The sequence below is a fragment of the Orbicella faveolata genome, unplaced genomic scaffold (genome assembly GCF_042242905.1).
Source record: "Orbicella faveolata isolate gen_17 unplaced genomic scaffold, um_ofav_v1 contig_36, whole genome shotgun sequence".
NCBI classification, from domain to species: domain Eukaryota; kingdom Metazoa; phylum Cnidaria; class Anthozoa; order Scleractinia; family Merulinidae; genus Orbicella; species Orbicella faveolata.
In genome coordinates, this window is record NW_028301565.1 from 1,723,870 (window position 1) to 1,745,531 (window position 21,662).

The following is a 21,662-nucleotide window of genomic DNA, read 5'->3' on the forward strand; positions in this document are numbered from 1 at the left end:
GCAAACGCGACTCTCAAAAAGGACTCATCAAGACCGTCTACGTCGGTGTTGTAAGTTATAGCAACAAACTACAATAAATTCAACGATAAATAACTAGTCCAGTCACACTGTACGAGTTTATTGACTCTTAGGCTTCCCTTGAACACTCGTTGAACTATTTGTTTAATTTTGAGCCTATGTCATTTAAGAAGGAAGATAGCCCTAAATTTGTTTAGAAGTACCAGAGGCATCTTTTTAGTTTAAATGTTAATTCAATATCCATTTACGTTTTTCAAGGCGTTGGAAAAAAGGTTCGCATACGTGACCTGATGGGCATTGCGTCTGCTGACGAAAACCGCGACCACGTAATCTTTGTCAAAAAATATAAAACTTTGCAGGAAGCCATCAGGAAAGCGGTGTACATAAAGATAGGTACGTCAAATAGCTTGTCTTCCATTGTTTTTTTTGTTGTTGTTGTTTTTTTTTTTAATTTTATTTTGCCTCGAAATTTCCTTTTGGGAAGAAAGTTCAATTTAAAGTTTACCCGAAGTACCCAACATTTTAGTTGAGGCTTGAGGTCATTAAACTGAAAAGTTGGAGCTAATTCATTTTTATTTTCAAACTTCTGTTGCATTTTTATAGATTATTCTCCTTGTGGTGTGAGTCCAATAGAATTTAGGGCTCGAATGGTTGGAGGTAAAAACTCTAAAAGAGGATTGTGGCCCTGGCAGATTGGACTATACAAAAATAACGATGAAGGTAAATTGAAATCAGATGTTGTTGTTTTCGTTTGTTGGGAATATGGAAAGATGACCTCCTATATTAATACACCTGGAGCTTCACCTGAGAATTCATCATTTTTAGTTAATATTTAACAAATAAAGAAGCCTCGACTGTGCTCTGTTCTGTTGTAAAGCACGCAGGAAACGGTAGAGCACGAAAGTAGAGTAGGGGAAAACACGAGACGTAGTCGAGTGCTTTTCCCTACTTCTTGAGTACTAGTGCTCTACCGCTTCCTAAGTGCTTTACAACAGGACAGAGCACAGTCGAGGCTTCTTTGTTTGTTTATGATAAAGAATCCGATCATTTCCCCACGCATTTGGCTGAATTTTCAAACCAAACTTTATTTTCCAAACGAGCAAAAGTGGCGTCAGCCGTACACTGCTCTCTGATAAAGCACGCTAAAATAAGCCAATCACAATCCTTGTTAGAATTGTTCATATAATTTGATTGGCTAACGAAGCGACAGCTGTCAATCACAAACTGGACTTCAGCTAAGCTTTCAGTTTCGAGTAGTGTGAGCGGCTTTCGAGAGAAGAACGATGCCTTCAAAGTTCGCTTTTAAGTTAATTTTTAAATACGGATCTAAAAGCAGGTGAAGGTTTATAGTCCAGAGGAATCCGGCCGTATTGTGGCTCATGAAAACGTGCGCTTTTCCAGTGGAAATTACGAAACGCGGAGCTCAAAGCTTGCGGATGAAAATGCGAAATGCCGAGTTGAATTTGAAAGGAGCTACAGTTATTTACGGCTTGTAGCTGCATGCAGCAAGATTGCCCGAACTAGCATAAAAGTTAGAAAGACTAAACGGCTCCCACTGGTTCTACTCCGAGCACAGAAGAGAATATCAGAGTAAGCTTTGCACTGACCACTCGTCGGTTCACTTCGCTGAGATGACCGGAGAACAAGCGTTACTACACTGCATGTAAGTGTTGTTTGAGCAATTGAGCATTTTTACAAAAATAAAGCTTCTCATCACAAACGGAGACAGTTCCATTGTTGTTTTCTGTCGTTGTTTTACTTCTTAAGTATAATTTCTACCTTCGTAACAAATAAGCAAACATTATGCCGATAACCGAAAGCATAGTGTTATTTTATCGCGAGGCATTTCCTATTTCTTATCAGTTTGCGGGTTGTGCTCTAATCTGGTAACAATGGAAGTCTCCTGTCCAATCAAAAATGGGCGCGTGTCAAAGTTAATTACAAAAGGTTGGTTATCTCGTACACGCGGCCCCTTTCTACTATTGCCACCATCGCAAGAAGAACTCTTCTGCTTTTTAGCGTTCAAATGTATTTGTTCTTTAACCCTCTACCTCCCCGGTCACCGTCCCGCAGACTGTCAACATATCTTATGTAGTATTTTACTTAAGTTTTTACTGGTGGCGAAAGTTTTAACCCCACCTTTCCTGAAGAGATTTTAATCTTTGTTTGTAACCTTAGTTTCAATTAAACTCGTCACATTTGTGGCCATTTATCCCAAACGATTTGTTTCTATTGTCGTCTACCTATCTCTCCAGCAAACTAGTGCGACGCCTTGCGGAGCTCTCGATGTCTTAATGTTTGCGAATGACTCAAGATAAAATAATGTCTTTTATCGAAGCACATTTCGCTACGTGTTTTGTCGGCGGGAATCTAGCAAAACTTGTTATTTTAGTACAGTTTTAACACTACTGTTGCTAACAATGGTCTCTATGAGCCATATTTACTACAAACAAATAGCTCGTTTCCATTGCGTTTGTCTAAATCACAGGAGATGTTTAATTTGGGGCAAATTTGTCAAAATTCCGATGCAAAAATTTGAAAACCAACTTACCGTCATCAACCCTTGCCCTGTTCTCTGATAAAGCACGCTCTTTCAGCCAATCAGAGCGCGCGTTATATGGAAACTTTATTATAACAATACATAGACAATTTAAACGTCAGCGGTTTTTTTTGACAGAGGGTCCTGAAGGTCCCATTTTCCACCTTCAGACCGCCTTTTTAACGGAAATTTAAATAACCTGTAAGTAAAAATGTACGGGTTCACAATATTTTTGTTCCACATACGACAAGTAGAATGCGCAGTTAACTCAGTGTTTCGTGAAAGAGCAGAATTTGCAAAAACTCTTCTGCATCTTTTGAGATTGGATACATTTCTTTTATCTTCTTGTTTGCTCTATCGTTTTAATTCCTCCAGGACTACAGCTTATTTGTGGTGGTGCTCTGATATCTCGTCGCTGGATTCTGACTGCAGCCCATTGTTTTTACCACTGGATTCCGATATTTCAGAGATATCGATTCATTGGTAGCACTGGAGAGTAAGTGAGCTAACCTCTTTTCCATTTCGTTAATCCTAATGCACGTCATTCGCTATCTTTGTCTTTTTTTCCATCTGCTCGTTTGTCCTTCCCTCTGTCCGATTGACCATTGTTCATATTTGATTAACTTGGCTATCTAAGCTACAAGCTTATTCTAGCATTTGCAGACTTCCTGGAGGATTCCGAGGAATTTAGCTGAAGATTGGGATGTAACGCTATAGACTTAGACCGTGTTTTCACGAGAAATGCTTACCTTGGGTGTTGTTTTAACTTTACTGAGGAGAAATTTTAATCGTGTAAACACAATAGCAAACCTCGGTAAATGGCGGCAAAATTAAAAGTAAGCCAACCTAGGTTTGTCGACAGTTGAACGCCTCATCAGGTATGGTTTAGTTCAGTAACCGACGGTAGCCAAGGAAAAGCGGACGTTGTCGCGATATCTTGGCAGCAAGTGTTCACGCGTGCAGCGCGTAAAGAAGAGAAAAATAGACAAAGATTCCTCCTAATGTAAGTAGGTTTCAAGTCAACGGGCAAAAAAGCTAAATAAACTCATGTTTAAGCAAGGAAATCCCGGACAGCTGTTTCCCGTTCATCGTCAAGTACCGTAAGCGTTTCCTTTCTGTTAGAAGCTCAGTAGCTTAGTAGCAGTGTACAGGCAGGCGCAACTAGAAGAAGACCTATCACAAATAGAGAAAAAAAAAACATAGTTGAGGTCTATGGAGAAGAAAAGTAAACATTACAATTTAAAGCGGCCCCGAATAAGAAAAAGTACCGGTAAACATTTACGTAGCCCGGGCTCCGTGGCAGATGCCGTTTCAGGTTTGTTGAGGAAAGACGCTCAGCGAGATATCAAAAGTTTCTTTCCACTATTCATCTACGAAGCTTTAAGAGCAGCTTCGTCTAAATATGAACTAGACTTGGAAATAGCGAAAAAATCGAGTTTCTTCAAACTTGCCCAGAATGAAGCCTTACGGGCACTAGTTACCAAAGTATTGTTTTAAGTTCGATAAATCAAAAATTATTTTTTCCCGCAATTTTTTCGTTTCGATGCCCCTAATCGGCCAAAATCCATCGAAAATGAGCGGCATATTCAGAGGCTCGTAAACTCAAAAGTAAAAATCTTCATTACAAACTGATTACACGACGTATTTGCACTTTCTTTCTTGTCTATTTAGAGCTAAATAGATCGTGATTTGATTAGAACAAAAATATTTGATGAATTTTCTAAATTAACGACCCAAGACAGCTTTACAAGAGGTTTACATTTAGCTTATTTTCAAATACTAAAAAGGCGTTCTGGTACACGGCTTTTCCCAAAACGCCTAGTTTGGTCTGAAAGAGCATTGTTTCTTCTTCAAATTAGTGAAATAAAATTTTTGGAAAAATAAAATCGCGAGCGCTGAGATAGCGAACTAAATGCAGCACTTCTTCCTGAAAACGTGACCTTTGACCTAAGTGTAACGAAACCGATTACTGCAAGAAAACCCGGAAGAAAAGCAAACGCTTCGTTATTTTGAAACAATTTCCGGTGATATCTCTCCGAAACCATGATTGCAAGAAACTATTTCCAGATATGAAATCTTACAGGGTCAAAGAAGGAGCTAAAGGGCGCATTTTGACACAATAACTTTGTTTGCTGAGAATTGAATTGAAGTCAATTCCAGTGAAATTTGCAAACTTGAAGTATGTTAGCCGATACTTAGCTGAATATTTATATTTATAGAAGAGTCGTCTTCTTGGATTAACCTTCAAAAGAAGCTGGACCCAGATTTGGAAACCTCTAAAAGAAGAAATGTTTAATGTTCCGTGACCTGCCCGCTGCTATAAATTCCATGCACATGCCAACCGCATGTTTGTCGTAAAGCCAACTGAACTCCACTGATCGATGGCAACTCCAAAATAAACAATCGATCCCAAAAATGTAAAGTGAAATTGGCTGTCTTCATGAACAGTTAGAAGTTAGAGTCAAGTTCCATTACCTTTTAAAAGTGCTTGATTTTACTTTGTTCACTCAGTAGTTACTGTCACGTTCGAATACTGCGAAGTATCCGTCACGCCAAAACACTGCAGACCGTGCAGACTGAGTAAGTTTCCCATACAAAGTCTCGTACACGTTTGTTTATTGAATCAAAAGTCAAATACTGCGCTTGTGCAGCCTGTGGATAAATGACAAACTTTCAGATATATTTAACACTATTTTGTAACTAGACCCAAAAAAAAGGAGTCACAATGAAAAGCCCAAACAAGTGTCTGCAGTCTGCACGGTCTGCACTGTTTTGGCGTGACCGATTCGCGGTATTCGAACGTGAGAGTAGTGAACAAAGTCGACGCAAACAAATAAAATCAAGCACTTTTAAAAGGTAATGGAACTTGACTCTAACTTCTAACTGTTCATGAAGACAGCCAATTTCACGTTACATTTTTGGGGATTGTTTATTTTGGGGTTGCCTATGGAAACTGTCAGTGGAGTTCAGTTGGTTTTACGACAAACATGCGGTTGGCATGTGCATGGAATTTATAGCAGCGGGCAGGTCACGGAACATTAAACATTTCTTCTTTTAGAGGTTTCCAAATCTGGGTCCAGCTTCTTTTGAAGGTTAATCCAAGAAGACGACTCTTCTATAAATATAAATATTCAGCTAAGTATCGGCTAACATACTTCAAGTTTGCAAATTTCACTGGAATTGACTTCAATTCAATTCTCAGCAAACAAAGTTATTGTGTCAAAATGCGCCCTTTAGCTCCTTCTTTGACCCTGTAAGATTTCATATCTGGAAATAGTTTCTTGCAATCATGGTTTCGGAGAGATATCACCGGAAATTGTTTCAAAATAACGAAGCGTTTGCTTTTCTTCCGGGTTTTCTTGCAGTAATCGGTTTCGTTACACTTAGGTCAAAGGTCACGTTTTCAGGAAGAAGTGCTGCATTTAGTTCGCTATCTCAGCGCTCGCGATTTTATTTTTCCAAAAATTTTATTTCACTAATTTGAAGAAGAAACAATGCTCTTTCAGACCAAACTAGGCGTTTTGGGAAAAGCCGTGTACCAGAACGCCTTTTTAGTATTTGAAAATAAGCTAAATGTAAACCTCTTGTAAAGCTGTCTTGGGTCGTTAATTTAGAAAATTCATCAAATATTTTTGTTCTAATCAAATCACGATCTATTTAGCTCTAAATAGACAAGAAAGGAAGTGCAAATACGTCATGCAATCAGTTTGTAATGAAGATTTTTACTTTTGAGTTTAGGAGCCTCTGAATATGCCGCTCATTTTCGATGGATTTTGGCCGATTAGGGGCATCAAAACGAAAAAATTGCGGAAAAAAATAATTTTTGATTTATCGAACTTAAAACAATATTTTGGTAACTAGTACCCGTAGGGCTTCATTCTGGGCGAGTTTGAAGAAACTCGATTTTTTCGCTATTTCCAAGTCTAGTTGATATTTAGGCGAAGCTGCTTTTAAGCTTTTTTTTGAAGCCCCAAACAAATTGACAACGACCTGCGTTCGGCATTGGAGTAAAGTCAAATCTTATAATTTTCCAATAGTTTCTGAACAACATTGCAGCACTTGCTTTCCGAGAAAACCTCAAACCGTCCGTTGTATGCGGCCTACTTTAGTTAATTGGTTTCGTGTAAACAGCCTCTCTAATAACTGTGGTTTAGTTACGAAACCTCGGTAAGTAGTAACCTTAGTAAACCTCTCTCGTGAAAACACGGCATCAGTGATACTTTGTGAGTGTTCGTGGGGGTTCAGATACACTTTTCTTCATTAGGTTTGTCAAATGAAAATAGTGATACCATTCGCTTTTCAAAATGCTTGTGAAAGTACTGAGGATCCAATGCGTCTACGAAAAAAAAAAGATGAAAACATCTCAGTGTTACAATATGATAAAACGCTTATTGACTCAGGTAAGTCTGGCTGGACTGGAAAATATTTGCCTTTCGCAATTCAGTCAGGACGTCGGTTTGTTAGTCTTGACCTTGTGCATGCCTCTACAAATATTCTGCGGTTTGGCGCTTCCACTCAGTCAATAAGTATACGTATTATCTTTTCTCTAGATACCTGGTAAAAGCCGGAGACCACAACTTACATAGGGATGAAAGATCTCAACAGGAAATTTATCCAGAGAAGTTCTTTGTTCACCGAGATTACGTGGATCGTAAATTCATGAGTGACATTGCTCTCATCAAACTCAGAGACAAAGTGGAACTCAGCCGTTTTGTGCGAACTCTATGTCTTCCAGAAAAGGATGAAGGCGATTTGGCAATCCCCACGAAATACGGTTTTGCAACTGGGTGGGGTGTAACACAAGCCTTGAAACCTGGTGAGGACCCCAAGCCTGAAAACAGATACTCAACACGTCTTCAACACTCTGCTTATACAATTCAAAGTGACCAACTATGTGCAAACAGATCCGTGATTGCTATTAACTCCACAGTGACGTTTTGTGTCGGAGATGGAAAAGGTGGAAGCGATACGTGTCATGGTGACAGTGGTGGAGCTTTAGTTCGAGAAGGAAAAAGAGGAGAGCACTACAGATGGGTGGCAACTGGACTTGTCAGCTGGAGTCTGGGGTGTGCACAACCGGACCAGTATGGATACTACACCAGGGTGTATCCATTCACTGATTGGATAAAGAATACAATTAAGGAAAATACCGAGGCAGACGACTGAGCTTTGTTAGTATTCGCGATGCACTCGCGCACACAGAAAACAAAAACGCTATTGTTTAAAGCATTGTTATCGACTTTTTTTTCTGAAATGCATTGATCAACGTAAAATTAGGCAGTTTAAATGTATATGTCTGGATTTATGAAAACGGTGTTAAAGACTGAATCAAGTGTTTTCTTTTTTATTTATTTATGTTTTTTGTTTATTTTTTTATTTTTTATTTTTTTGCTTTCGCTATGACAACAGCTTGTAAGTGTTACCAAGCATCAAATGTAGCGAGCTTCTTGCCGCATGTTTCATGATCATTTATCTCCTTTTTTTTTCTTTTTCATTATTGATCTCCCCCTCCCCCCCCCCCCCCTGTTTTCTATTTGTGTTACAGTGCGTTTACTGAAACCGGTGCCACCCAGACAATGAAAACCAATCAGATGGCAGAACTGAAACAATAGATTCCAACATTTTCAAATCCAGCCAATCAAATGTCCGGTACAAAACAATGAAATCTCAACTTGTTCGTTGTGATGCTCGCGACTACGGTGTCTCAAGCTCAAGCCGTTAGTACTTTCGCGTTAGAAATTATTGTGTTACTTTCGATTTTACATTTACAACCGTGACAAATTCATTAGATCGACCGTTTTCCACTGTGAACGTACGGCCACACAAACATCATTTTTAGTGCAGAGTGCACTATTGGGATGGTTATGGGGGTTGCCTGCCGCTAAGGAACTAAGGCGCTATGGCCCTATGGCCCTATGGCCCTATGGCGCTAAGGTGTAAACTTTAATGTTTGCTTAATTAATTAATTTCAATTAATTAATTAGTCTAGAGGCAAGGAAGTAGTGGGAGTAGGGTGGGAAAGGTACATGTGTACTCTACGTAAAACACATTCCATCGCCGTCGCTTAACTTTGAACATCGCAAAGCTATATATTTGTTTCAGGTAACCCCTTGCTCTCCTTGTGGTACCATTCTCCTTAGAACAAAACTAATTTGCCCTAAACGCATGCGTAGATTAGTTAGGGTTCGTGGCTTCTATATTAGGTGAAGGATACATTGCATACGGAATCACGCACAAATGTTGAGTGGTTTTCCTTATGGTAGAGCTCAACATGTAAGACGCATGCGTTCTAGCATTGTTAGTGTTATACACTATCTTTACACGCAGTATTTTATATATCTTGTCATGTGACCAAGGACGGCAGTTATTTTTCAGGTAGCGCCAATTGTCCCTTTTTATTGCAAAAGTGAAACGTTACTGTGGCTGCGTAGCTTTTAGAATTACAAACAGGTCGGTTCAACAAATATCATCTGCTGTTTTCAATCTACAATAGTGTGCTTGTCAGGGTTCAAATATATTGCTTCTCCGTAGCGACTTGTTTACTTTTTGCCTTAATTGTGTCTGTAAGAGAGACCAAAAAGTTCTCAAGTTAGTGGCTTTAATACTCCGCAAATTGTAAATTTGTAACAAAAGAAACCAGGAAAATGCTCAAATATTGCTGCGGACGCCGTGGCACCTAATGAAAGTTCAAATTAATTTAATCAGTCTTTGAGGAGACTCATTCATATCGGCCAAGTAGCGCTGTTTATCTTCAATACTTTTCGTTGAAAAGCTTCTCAGCCATCAGTATCGTTGTGTGTTAATTTTGAATTGTTTTATTGTTAACAACAAAGGTGGCAACAGAAAAAGAAAGTGGTATTTCGTGACTATCTGATAATTAAATTAGTTCTTGTTCATCGGTAAAAATTTGCATTTTTAGTAAAACATCGTCTCTGTTCCGTTTCTTCATCACTACATCAGATATTTAACTTTCTTTCATTTATCTCCAAAAAACAAGGACATCTTCCGTATGTTTTGGAGAAAACAGGAGTTTCATATTACATGGCTTTGCGAGGAAAACAAAAGTATCAAGTTACAAAGTTGGCGTGAAGAGCTAAATTGTCACGTTTGCTGCTTCAGCGTATTGTTGAATTTAAAATGAACGAAAATCAACTTAAGGCACCAGTAGTAATTAATTTGTGCGTAATGTTTGGACCTTGAATGAAAATACAACCTTGAAACATACACACTGCAAAGGGGAAAAGCTGTAGCAGACTACCAAGGTAGACACAAACCGGAAGTGAACCGAGCAGGGGTGAGTACTTATGGGACTACTGTATCAGAGCTATCAATTGCGCTCTGCACTATCTGAGATTGTCTCACTAGTTAAGGTTGTCGTTTAAAATAGTCGAATAATGTAATAGATTTTGACACTTTTTACAAAATAAATTCCGCTCCTGTTGTCCGCAGTTCTCGGAAAAACTGTCGCGTTCACTGTCTCAGGAGCTGTACATTTCGGAGTTTGAGCTCCCTTTCTGGGTTATCAGTGTGTTGAAATATCTTCATCGAAAATTCAAACGAACTTTTTCCGCGTTGTACTTTCAAAGCCTCAGAGTGTAACATCACTCGGGCAAAAACAAAAGACGGCGCCATAGCTAGGAGCCTTCCTTACACAGAGACCATTAAAGGGTTTCAAACAGCTGCGACAATATTCAAACCCTACACCACGCACTCTACTGGCAATATATATTTACGAGTGGCACTCTTACGCAGCTTTTTTTTTTTTTCATGTACAAAACAAACCAACGATCACATAGAAAGTGCAGCATAAAATTCAATTCTTTTTAAACCCGGAAGCATGCGAAAGTACTAACGGCTTGAGCTTGACCATTCATTGATTAGCGCCACCGTAGTCGCGTAAGCATCACGACGAACAAGTTGAAATTTCATTGTTTTGTATCGGACATTTGATTGGCTGGATTTGGAAACAGGACATATGATTGGCTGGAATTGAAAATGTTTGAATCTATTGTTTTAGTTCTGCTGTCTGATTGGTTTTCATTGTCTGGGTGGCCCCGGTTTCAGTAAACGCACTGTAAGTTTAGCCCAGGCTACACTCGTCTAAATTCAGTTCGCGCGTTGACTCTGACAAGGAAAAAGTGATTAGTATTGAAGAAACTGCGTAGCGCCTTTTAAGGTGGCTGGTACCAGTTTTCTCGCGCAGGGAGTAGATCACCATTGTGCGTCACGCGTGAGTAACACGCACGATAGAGGCGCGAGATTTAAAACCCGGAAGACCAAAACAAATATGGCGACGCGCGGCTTTTTTCGCGTAAGTTCACTTTTGTACTGTTGGAGACAAAATTGGCATATAAAGAAAGCTTTACCTGCTGGAAAAACTTAAGGCAATTCTGTGTATTTATGAAAAATTGTTTCGGGAATTCAATGTTTCCCAAATTTCAAAGGAAACTCGATCGATCGTGACGGCCACCGGGAGCGTATAAAGAACCCGCAAAACATAGCAAATCTAACCCAGAATTTCGGTAAAAATCCTACAGAGTAAGCCCAGGGGGTTTTCTTTAACCACAGCTACAACTGTAAATGATGTTTTAGCACCAAACAAAACAAAACGCCTGCTCGGAGCCCGCTCGCTCGCGCGGGCACACGAAGCAGTCAGCGGTAGTCAAAACAGCTCATGAGCAACTGCTGATCCATAAAGTCTGGATTTTTGAATGCGTGTCTACGCGAGTGGAAATAACGGAACTCGCGAAGGCTTTTACATGAAAACAAGCCCGGTAGCCCTTCTTTTTATTGTTTTAATATAATATTATTATCAAAAGGAAGCGTCAGAAAAAAAAAAATCTACGGGAGGAAATTTGCACTTTGTGCAAATTGTCGTTTTTCCAAGTTTACAAGAAATCGGCTCCGTAAAATTATTTTAAAATTGTTGTGCATTTTCATTTTCAGATGCCAAAAGCTATTGATTAAAAAAAAAAAACTCGGGGTCACCGGGTTAATGTTTTAGTTATTAATGACATAAGCGAAAAATCAGTCTGGAAAATCCTTTTGGAATGTTGCCATGGTAACTGCTGACGACAAAATAACAGCTGTTTTAGGTCAAGTATAAATTATATGATCCAAACCTACAAAAATATTACAGTGGCCCTGGTGTGCCTTTTTGTTCTGTTCTTACAAAGTTATGAGCCGTCAAAAACCTGAAAACTGGTACGAGCCACCTTAAACCACGTCACGTGGCAGTTTAAATACCCTGAAGAAGGCAGTAAATGCCGAAACGTAGGTTGATTTATACCGGCCGCCATTAAGCGTCTTTTTAACAATATTTTGAACATTTACTTGACTCTGACAAGGAGCCGACCGAGAAGCGTTCTGTATTTACTGTCTAAAGGAAGTCTGCCCCAGGACATCATTAAATCCAATGAAGGCGCAAGTGTAATGATTTGCTAGCAAGCGTCGTCCATTATCGCACGTGAGGCGGACCTAAGATGTGTAAACTGGTCGATATTTAGCCCCGTAATAGTAAGCCGTTTGCCCTGTGGCGATAATGATGTGCTTGCTTTAGACAGCAAAAAGCTTTAGCCACATCAATTTAGGGCTTGCAATGGACTAGACATTTCTAGCTGCTGTTGGCGTTATTTGCTCTGAACTTTGATATGGCATTTGGCGCTCGACAAAATTCAAGTAAATGCGGGACAGTGCTATTTGCTAGCAAAACATGGCCACGAGCGGAGTGGAGAACATGAGGTCAAGCGCTGATCGTGAGTAGACTTTCCTTGTTTTATCAATTTCAGGCATTCTCGGCCTAGCTTACTATCAAAACTGTCGGTGATTTGCTAGCGCCAGAGCTAGCGCGGAAGAAATTTATTTGCGTGGCTTCCGGGCGATAAATGGCGTAACGACAACATGTTGAGTGTTCGCTAACTCATAATTATGGCCTAGTTTGTTTAAAGCTCAATCGATTCTCGATGTAGGAAGCTCTTGTTCAGTCCATTTAGGACGATGCAGGTTTTAGAAAGCTATAGATCAGCTCTCCGCCGCGGTTTTGATATCTGAACGTTCGTGTTGATTTAGACTCCAATTTCCTGTTAAAAGCACTCAATTAAATTGTACAATTCATGATTCAACGAAAAGACGGTAAAATTAGTCTTCCTGGCCTCAAAAGGCATACAGGAGAGTTATTTGCTTTTATTTGAGCTACGATAAGCCTTGTGGAAAGCTAGCTCTAGGACAGAATTGTATCAAGATTATCAATGACAAGTCAAATTCTGTGGCTATGTTTTTGCGAATCCAGACAGATATTGAAATTAAATGTCACGTCAGGCTACTTTTTTGCTGAAATGTAGAAGTAAATAGCCGATTCGACCGCTCTCATCGCCATGATTACCTAATTTAACCCACAGTAAAGACACAGTGAGGTCATGTAGGTGAAATCGCAGAGGTTAAGGGTCGTTAAGCCTGTCTGGATGGGGGGGGGGGGGGGGGGGGCATAGGGGCCTATTAGAAACCGAAAAACCACACAAAAAATCCCTGAAAACCGCAAAACCACAATAAATTTCGTCCAAAACCGAAAACCGAATCTCTTCCTGTTATTTAATTTTCATAAGCCTAAACTTGTCAGTTACTTTCAAAGTTATTTCAGCGTATACCCTCGTTAGTGCAGAACTCATCATAATCTAAAAAATTAATTATCGTATTGTAAATTGGCTCCAGACCTATCGCTATGTGAAACTAGAAAAAGAAAGCACGATAACATGATTTTAGAGGGTGATTTTTGTTTAAAAGAAACACCACATTCTGAAGCTGCTTTTTAACTGCCATTGTCAGAATTTTCATTTGTCAGACTTTGTATTTGTGTAGACACAATGGCAGCCACATTTTACAACCAAACTACTTTAGAAAACAGCCCTAAGAAAATATCATAATCTCGAAGCAAACCTGGGATCAGGCCAATTCTTTATTCGGTGAACGGGGGAAGGAAAAAAACACGTGATCGCAGGTTATCTCGAAGTCGCCGCGGGAATTTTCGAGGCAACTGTTCATCTTGGAGCTCGTATGACCGTAATGATTCGATTTAGCGACCTCCTTCCGATAAGTGTCCCCCTTCGAATTCCCCCACCTTAACTCAACATTCACAGTATATTTGTTACTGTTACAGCTTCTGTTATTGTTCCTTTTTTAATAAATACCGTATCAATTTTTTTTTTCTTTTCTTTTTAACATTTGGTTGCTTCTCAAAAAAGAAGTAAGCGCCCTGACCCGAATAAGCGCCCTCCTTTGAGGTGGCAAAAGTAAACTAGACGCTCTGAGAGCGTTTACTCGGGCTTCGTACCACAGTATCAAATCTTACTTTACGAAAACGCGTATTGGACACAATAAAAGCAAATTAAAGAATCAGGATATTTTAGCACAAGAGTTCCGCTTAGATATTTACTATTCAAGTTGCTTCGTTGAGTATCGATCCTCCTCATCCCATCGCAAGTTTAAACCATTTTGGTTCAAGAATCAAGCACAGCTGTCTACGCATTGATGGAGAAGTTGCTTGCAAAGAATTTTCGAGGTCTTTTTACAACTTATGGCGATTACTTTGAACATGCTAGCAGAAATTGTGCGAAGTTTGTTTACTCACTGGTCATCGTGATCCGAGTAAATTGTGTAGCTGAACATCTTTGCCGTTTTGCGATCTTAAACCCTTTTCAAGAGTCATATCTCCTTTGGAGAGCGAATAATCCCTTTCGAGAGAGCCGAAACGAATCATGATAAACTCCTTCGCGAAAACAACAGTCCTGTGACTGGACTCAAATTGCATTGCACATAATTTGCATAAACTTTCAAGTTGTGTATTTTGCGGATAACTTCTAAGAATTTGCGACCCTTAACGCAGATTATGAAGAAATATTCAAGCTACGTATTTTTATTGAATCAAGGCAGAAGTATTTTTAAAAAGGACCCTCATTTATAAGGGAAGATTCGGCATTCTGTTTTGCTATTTATTTTGGTTTCATGCTCGTCTATTTCATGTCACGCAACATTATTTTCTTTTGCAGTCAGACACAGTTTTCTAAAAGAACTGGCGATTGCTAAGACTGCTAAATATATTTGAACTACTAGTGAAATAACTGGCTAAACTATCGTCAATGCAGATTTTCCTCTGGACTTGGCAAGAACATTGGTTCGTCAATAATCCCGCACAATTCCCCGCACAATCGAAGGTTTACACGATGTGCCTCCAAATTCACACGATATCTTTTTTCCTGCACCGTACTAGAAATTTTTTTTTTCCTGCACCATACTAGAAAGCCAACTAACTTGGGGGTAAGATGTTTAATTCAAGTTACCGAAAGTCTTATCTTTACAACTTTGGAGATCGACATATTTTGCGCGGTGCAAGAAACAAGTCGCATGTTTTTAATGAGCTACGAGTCCAAAAACGTTTTCATATTTAGCTCGTTTTATTGCAGTATGATTTGTTTTACTGCAATGTTCTAAATAATAACAGCAGTAGCCACATACCGTCATTGACTGCCTATTTTTTGCCAGTGTTTTCGTAGATTGAACTCATACCGCAATCGCCTCAGTTGTTATCTCACGAGACCGTTTCGAGCGTGAACTTTGCATACCTGGCTGGCTTTCAAGCAATATAATTCGTGGACCCACCCTTTCTGAAAACGATCGACATCTTTGTGTGTGAGATGAACGTATAAGGCGCGATTCTTGCCAAAACTTTCTTCGCAAAACACCGCATTCTGTCACAAAGAGCGAGCAATGTTTCTCGTCCCCAGTTTCCATGGTCTACGCATGGAACGCCTGGGACCATGACCCTCCTTTTGGCGACCAAAACGCTTGCATTTTATGACTCGGGCTTTCCTACGGAAGCCCGAGTAATAAGCACCTCAGGCGCTAAATCGAATCATTACGGCACATGTTATTTGGTATTGTTTACATCCCGCATTTGACAAAATTCGCAGATGCTGAAACCCTTTGCGTTCGCTCTCAAACGGAAAATTCCAAAGCAAAAATGTCCTTGGACGAATGGTTAAAACGAAAAATGACAGGTCCCTGAAAAAAAAAAAAAAAAAAACCTATTCCTTCGTATAAAAGGAAAAACCTTTCTGGAAGGCTTTTTAAAACAAAATCTAAAACCCAAAGAAAGTTAAGTGATGACCGTTGAAGGGAGTCTGTTAGCTCAAGCATCTCTGCTTTTTTATATACTCCTCGTGTCTTGTCTCCTGACAAGACGTTTTGAGATCTAGCACTGTCAGATATCGCCTGACAAGCCCCGATTTTGTCGCAGACTTGTCTGAATTCACCGCACACTAGCCGACAAGTGAATATTTTCTGTCGGCCGAAAAAAAATCGGCTGGTGCGCGGCGGCCTCAACACGGCATCCTTGTAAAACAGCTTTTAGTATGTAGATTAGGTTAGTTAGTTTAGTTAGGGATAATTAGTTGATCTTTTATGATTTTATAATCTTTGCTGAAGGATTTACCGTGTATAAATATAGTTACCATTACCATTACCATTACCATTACCATTACCATTACCATTACCATTACCATTACCATTACCATTACCATTACCATTACCATTACCATTACCAACAGGCTCCTGGCGAGGAGGGAAAAAAGATTCGGCGAGCGCAAAACTGAAGAATTCGGAGAGCGAAGCTTCTTTAGGGCTCACTGGGAGCCTGTTCGCAGGGTATTTCATCATTATCGATAAGACCATTAACAAAAGCCCTTCAAAAATTATGTACAGGGCAGCTGTGTCAGCCGCAACGGTATAGGGTATCGAATTTTTGGTCTGGTCATAAATATTACATAGGGTAGAAAAAATCGCAGATTTTGGTCATAAATAAGGTAAGTGTTTTGGAAAGCGGCTCGCTCAGCCCCACCAAATTCTTCTGGGAGTACCCCCATCCTCCCTCCTTTCCCCGGGCATTTACAATCTTCTATTTCGAACTCCCGCATTTTTCGTTTCCCCTGAGAGTTCGAACCCTGTGGGGTTCAACTGCAATAAAGTTGAAAGTTGACATTCACCATTATGTAACAAGTTGCCACAGAAATGTCAAGCGATCTATCACCATAAATCATGCAACAAAAGTTTTCGTATTTAGTGTAACATTCGCAGTTACGTAACAAGCTGTCGAGGAAAAGTCAAACGATCTGACCGCACGCAAAACAGAAGAACAAAAGTTTTCTTTGTTCGCTCAAAACTGCTATATTTAGTACACCAAAGAATTTTTACGGTTTCTCCTGCAAAATGGCTGCAAAAGTAGCTACGCCGCGTATACGTAACTAGCCACAGAAAACGTAAGCCAGAAAAAATGGCGGTCATGTTATGGGCACCCCTTAAGGCGGGACTTAACCTAAAATTCTGTATAAAAAAACTCGAAGTTTTGTTTTTATCGGAATTTGAATCTTAAGGTATTGAAGTTTTATTTTGAGAATTTCTGTTACTGTAAGTTCAAAGCTCAAATGAAGCCAGTCCTCGTTTCAAATAACAAATGAAACTTCTCTCATGGCCAAAAATAGCCTGCGGTCACCTGCGATGGTATTGTTTTGTTGGTGGGGTAGTAGAAGTCTGCAGGAGTTTCCTGTGGAAAACATCTAGAAAGAGCTGGCACGTTTTAAAAGCTCGGAACAAAGAGTTTTCACTGCTCCTTCGGGGTTTTGTCACCTTTTCCTTACCTTGTCCAGTCAAATTTGTCCAATTGCATGCGCCCGCCCTTGTCATTACCATGTCAATATTACCCCTGCTAGTTTACAAATGGTTAATTAGTGATGTAAGTGTTGTAGAGAACGTTGCTTCATTTCTTCGTCTGACGGACAAACCATGAAAGTTGCTTTAGTTTTGCTGGTTGGGTTTCTATTTTGGTCTACAACTGACGGGCTTCCGGCCAGGTCCCCCAAGCCATTCCATTGAGTGAAACGCCTTGGTAAAATATGGAAACTCCCCTTCAGCATAAGAGGAGTGCCAGACCGAAGCGATGACACGGGTATTCTAGTTGCGTAGAAATAACATTGGTGCTTGCATTTATGAATCCATTCTAAATTACCACGACTTAAAGTGCACCTAACCCCCAAATTTTTTTTTTCGCTAAAACGAATCTAGACTTAATTTGAAGCATTTGGGCGAAGAAATTTTTCAATTTGGTTGAATCCTCGATTTTCTATGCCCCTTCAAAGTCGCGCTTGAAGCGTTTCACGACGGAGTTTTAGGGAGTCTGGGGCGGCGGTACCTGATGACGTCTAGCCAGGAACCAAACACAATAGCGCCTCAGTCAACTCTCTGTATTTGCTCGAGAAAATGGAAGGCAAAACTAATCGTTCCGATGTATTTCGGGACTAAAACGTCCAAGTTTTGTCTCAGAATCATTTCTGTTTCGTCACTGGAGTCAGAGTTAAGTTTCGATTCGGAAGACTCCGAAATAAACTTCGATCAAGCACGTTCGACAACTGTGAACTCACTGCTTGGAGCTTTGAGAGCAATTTACAATATTTCAAGCGACGAAGGGGAAGACTTCTTTGCGGACGAGTTGCTTGTATATTAGGAATGGAAAGCTAGATACGAAGTGGAGGAGCAGGCAAACGAAAAGCACGAAAGAAAACTCAAGGACAGCTTTGGATGGTAATTTCGTCAACTAAACATAAGATTCCCACGCGTGTTTATAGCCCGTTTACATTTGTCCTCAGCGAGAATGTATTTTGTCAAGGTGTGATTGTTCTGTTAAATCCGGTTTGTGTTTTACTTTCAGTTGAATGCTTCATGTTTATAAGAGCGACGTACGTGTTGCAGTTTTCGAGACTTGATGACCTCCAAAACATTGGCTTCGATCGATTGAAAATCGTATTGTTTGCACCTGTATTTTTGAAGCTGCGGGGAGCAAGGCGGAAGGAAACATTTCATACAATTACCGATGTCACATTGTCACACGTTTTAAGTCGTAACTCCAAATAACCAATGTAAATTGTTCTCAAAGTTTGCAGTGAAATTCGTCGGATAAGCGAAAAGGATGTGTTCCCTAAGCGGTCCGCAGATAATGTTACGCGGTCATATTTTCCACGCTATTGCACAGAATCTTTGTCACACTGCTGATTTCCAAGCCTTCGAAAAACTCTGAGTCTATCATGTAATTCTAAAGGATTAGTTTTCGACTTTCATCTAAATCGAAAGAGAAATAAGTGTTGGTTAGCGGCGTACAGTTGCGTTCTATTTACATATCGGTATAACGCTTCTTGATCATGATCGGATCACACAACTTTGCCGGTTATGTTATAAATACTGCGGAATTGGAAGATAAAGGTTGTCGGTAGTATTTCTACAAATTGCTGGTTAGCTTTAAGCAGAAAATTTATGAAAACAGCGTTCGAAAGTCTGCGGAACAAATTCAAGTGAGCGTTCTTCAATGGTTCTCACAGATTCAGTTCGCTTGTTTCGGTTCGACAAAATCAACCATCGTTTACGTCTTTATTGCACCATTAGCCGATTATCGTCAGTAAATTGTACAGTATATCTTTCTTTAAATCCGGAATATTGCTGCAACAGCCGATAGCACCTCTGGAAGGCGTTTGTGCGCATTTTTCGAATGTGTATTGCACCATCCTGAAGGAAATGAGAGGACGTGAGATATCCAACCTTCCTGGATAGACGTCACAAGAGCCGCTGGACCCATTCTCCTCAAACTCGGTCGTGAAACAAAATGGCGGTGTTTTGGAGCTATTTTCGAGATTTCGTCTGGACACAGAAAATCGAGGATTTAACGGAATCCAAATTTTTTTTCGCAGAACTATTTTAAATAACAAGTAGATTCGTTTTAGCGAAAAAAAATTTTTGGGGTTAGGTGCACTTTAACATTTATAATACGAATGAGGGGGAACGTTTCCGATATTTCGTAGACAAAAAAATTAACAACATCAGTGATGCAAAGAAATACCAAATGATACACAAACCAAAACAAGATACGTTCTCTCGGATCACTCGATATGCGAGGCACAAAGATACATTAACCGAGAAAAACGTCACTGATAAACTAGGAAAAGATTCCCTGGTCTGAGAGAGTATTTTTTCTGTTTTCCTTTCTTCTACATCGTCGCTTCGCGGCACACATTTTATTGAGAAGTAGAAATAAGAAACCTCGGGAACTAGGTTTATATGGAAAGATTACAGAAACGGCAAATGAAAAAGTCAGGAGAAAAAAAAAGATCCAAAATTTGGGTCAAACTGTTAGAAACAGGAGTAATAAACCCTCCCGCTATAACATCACGAATGAGTAAGAATCGTTGTCGCGTAACATAAATTTTAAGAGTTTGTTTGCACGTCCAAGCTGTGAGCGACAATCCCATCTTGCATAATGGTCAGGGCAAAATTAGAAGACTTTGTATGAGGTAGACGTATTAGAAAGATCTTGATAAAAATGTCTTGTGTTACTTCAACAGTTTATTGCTTTTTGTTTGTTCCTTTTTTTCTGCTGATTTGAAGTTATTTTACTGAGCTAACGGCTTTTTAAGTTTGCTAGGTTTTTTCCTCCTTTCTCTCGATCAGTCTCAAGAGAGTAAAAAGCTTAGGTGGGCGTAAACCCCTGGCAAGCTTGAATCTCTCGTCACATTCATGCTGAAGCTAACTGTCGACCAATAGCAATCAGCGTAGCACGTGTATACCAGGCGCGTGTCCACGACTCCAATTTACCTCTGGGTTTTAATGTCGCTAAAATTCCCCCTAGTCAGCAAAGCAAACAAATAGAAAACACTTAATAAAGCGTGGGAGTGAGAAAATTATTTTTGTTAAGAATCACCGATCGTGAATAGTCCCTACACTGAAAACTCTTAAAATTTTCTCCATGACCACTATTACGCAAGATGATCGTCTCACAGCAGTGCAAGAAACCAGTCAATTATTTAAGAACCTTCCCGATCCTTCAGGTCCTTCACAGAGTCTCTTCTCTGAGTCCTTCAGTAGAAGGACGAATATTGAATTCCTCTGGGAACCGGGTAGATCTACATGCAGTGACATATACAGTGACACCTGTATTAAGCGGACCCCATTTTAGGCGGACCCCCTTTTAAATGGACACCAGTTTGAGCGCTTGAGTCCCTAAAAGTAAATTTTCTTCCCAAATTTACTGTGAAATAAACCTGCATTCAGCGAACACCTCTGTTAAGCGGACGCGGACACCAATGTTAAGCCATTTTGTCGCAAAAAACCTAGAATATAATAAAGGCGGACACTTCAAATACTTTTTACTTCTAAAAGCTCATCTTAGACTCCTTTAATATTGTTCAGCGATGTCGTTTTAAAGCTAAGTAGATTAATCCAGATTAATGCTTTGACTGACTGGAAATTGTGTTTTGACCATGGCTATGAGCAGTCCCCGGGGGGGGAGGGGGGTGGCCCGCTTCCCAAAACCTTACCCTATTTATGACCTCACCAAAAACTCGAAACCCTATTTATGACCAGAGCCTTAAATCAAAACCCTGTTTCAGACCTGCGTTGTAATTAGATCCCTACTTCAGACCAATGTTGAATTACCGTAAAAATAATTTGTGAAGGGTTTTTTATGATTTTCTTTTCGATAATGATGAAAAAGTGGCTTCTTCTTAAAAACATACCCATATCAAGGCTAGAGTGCAGAAACCATACCCTATTTATGACCAAAACGGCCGAAACCAGCTAAAATCAATACCCCATTTATGACCAAAACGGCTGAAAAACCTTACCCTTTGGGACCGCAGTTACCTATATAGCCCATATAAGGGATTACCCACCCCCCGGAGCAGTCTTTGATCGTACACTGTGTTACGAAAGGTTAATTAATAATTCACTGTTATTGCACAACATACTAGAGCCTGTTTAGGGCGGACACACTGTATATAAGTGGACACTATTGAATGGTCCCAAGGGTATCCGCTTAATACAGGTTTCACTGTATTCACTTGCTAATTTTATGATTCTGGTGACAGTATGCGAACCAGGATTTCTTTAGAGGGTCGGTAGAGCTTCCGTCTTTCTCCAAACCTTTCAGGAACTGAATTCATGTCATATGTCAAGCAAGAGAAGACAGTGAGAGTGTTTGACCACATTTCCAAACACCGAGAAGAGAGTTAAAAATAAA

General features: G+C 39.9%; 1 protein-coding gene across 3 annotated transcripts in view; it reads left to right on the forward strand.

Annotated features, from left to right (window-relative positions):
- Nucleotides 1–9,481, forward strand: part of LOC149101950 (complement C2-like) — an 82,893-nt gene extending 73,412 nt beyond the window's left edge. For 2 of the 3 annotated variants that reach the window (XM_089274803.1, XM_089274804.1), the window contains 4 exons: nt 277–411; nt 622–738; nt 2,933–3,053; nt 7,108–9,481. In XM_089274803.1, coding sequence (XP_089130929.1) covers nt 277–411; nt 622–738; nt 2,933–3,053; nt 7,108–7,723 — 989 coding nt within the window. In that variant the 3' untranslated portion in view covers nt 7,724–9,481. The remainder of the gene's footprint in view (nt 1–276; nt 412–621; nt 739–2,932; nt 3,054–7,107) is intronic. The other variant, XM_089274805.1, reaches the window with a different exon arrangement.
- Nucleotides 9,482–21,662: the final 12,181 nt, after the last annotated feature.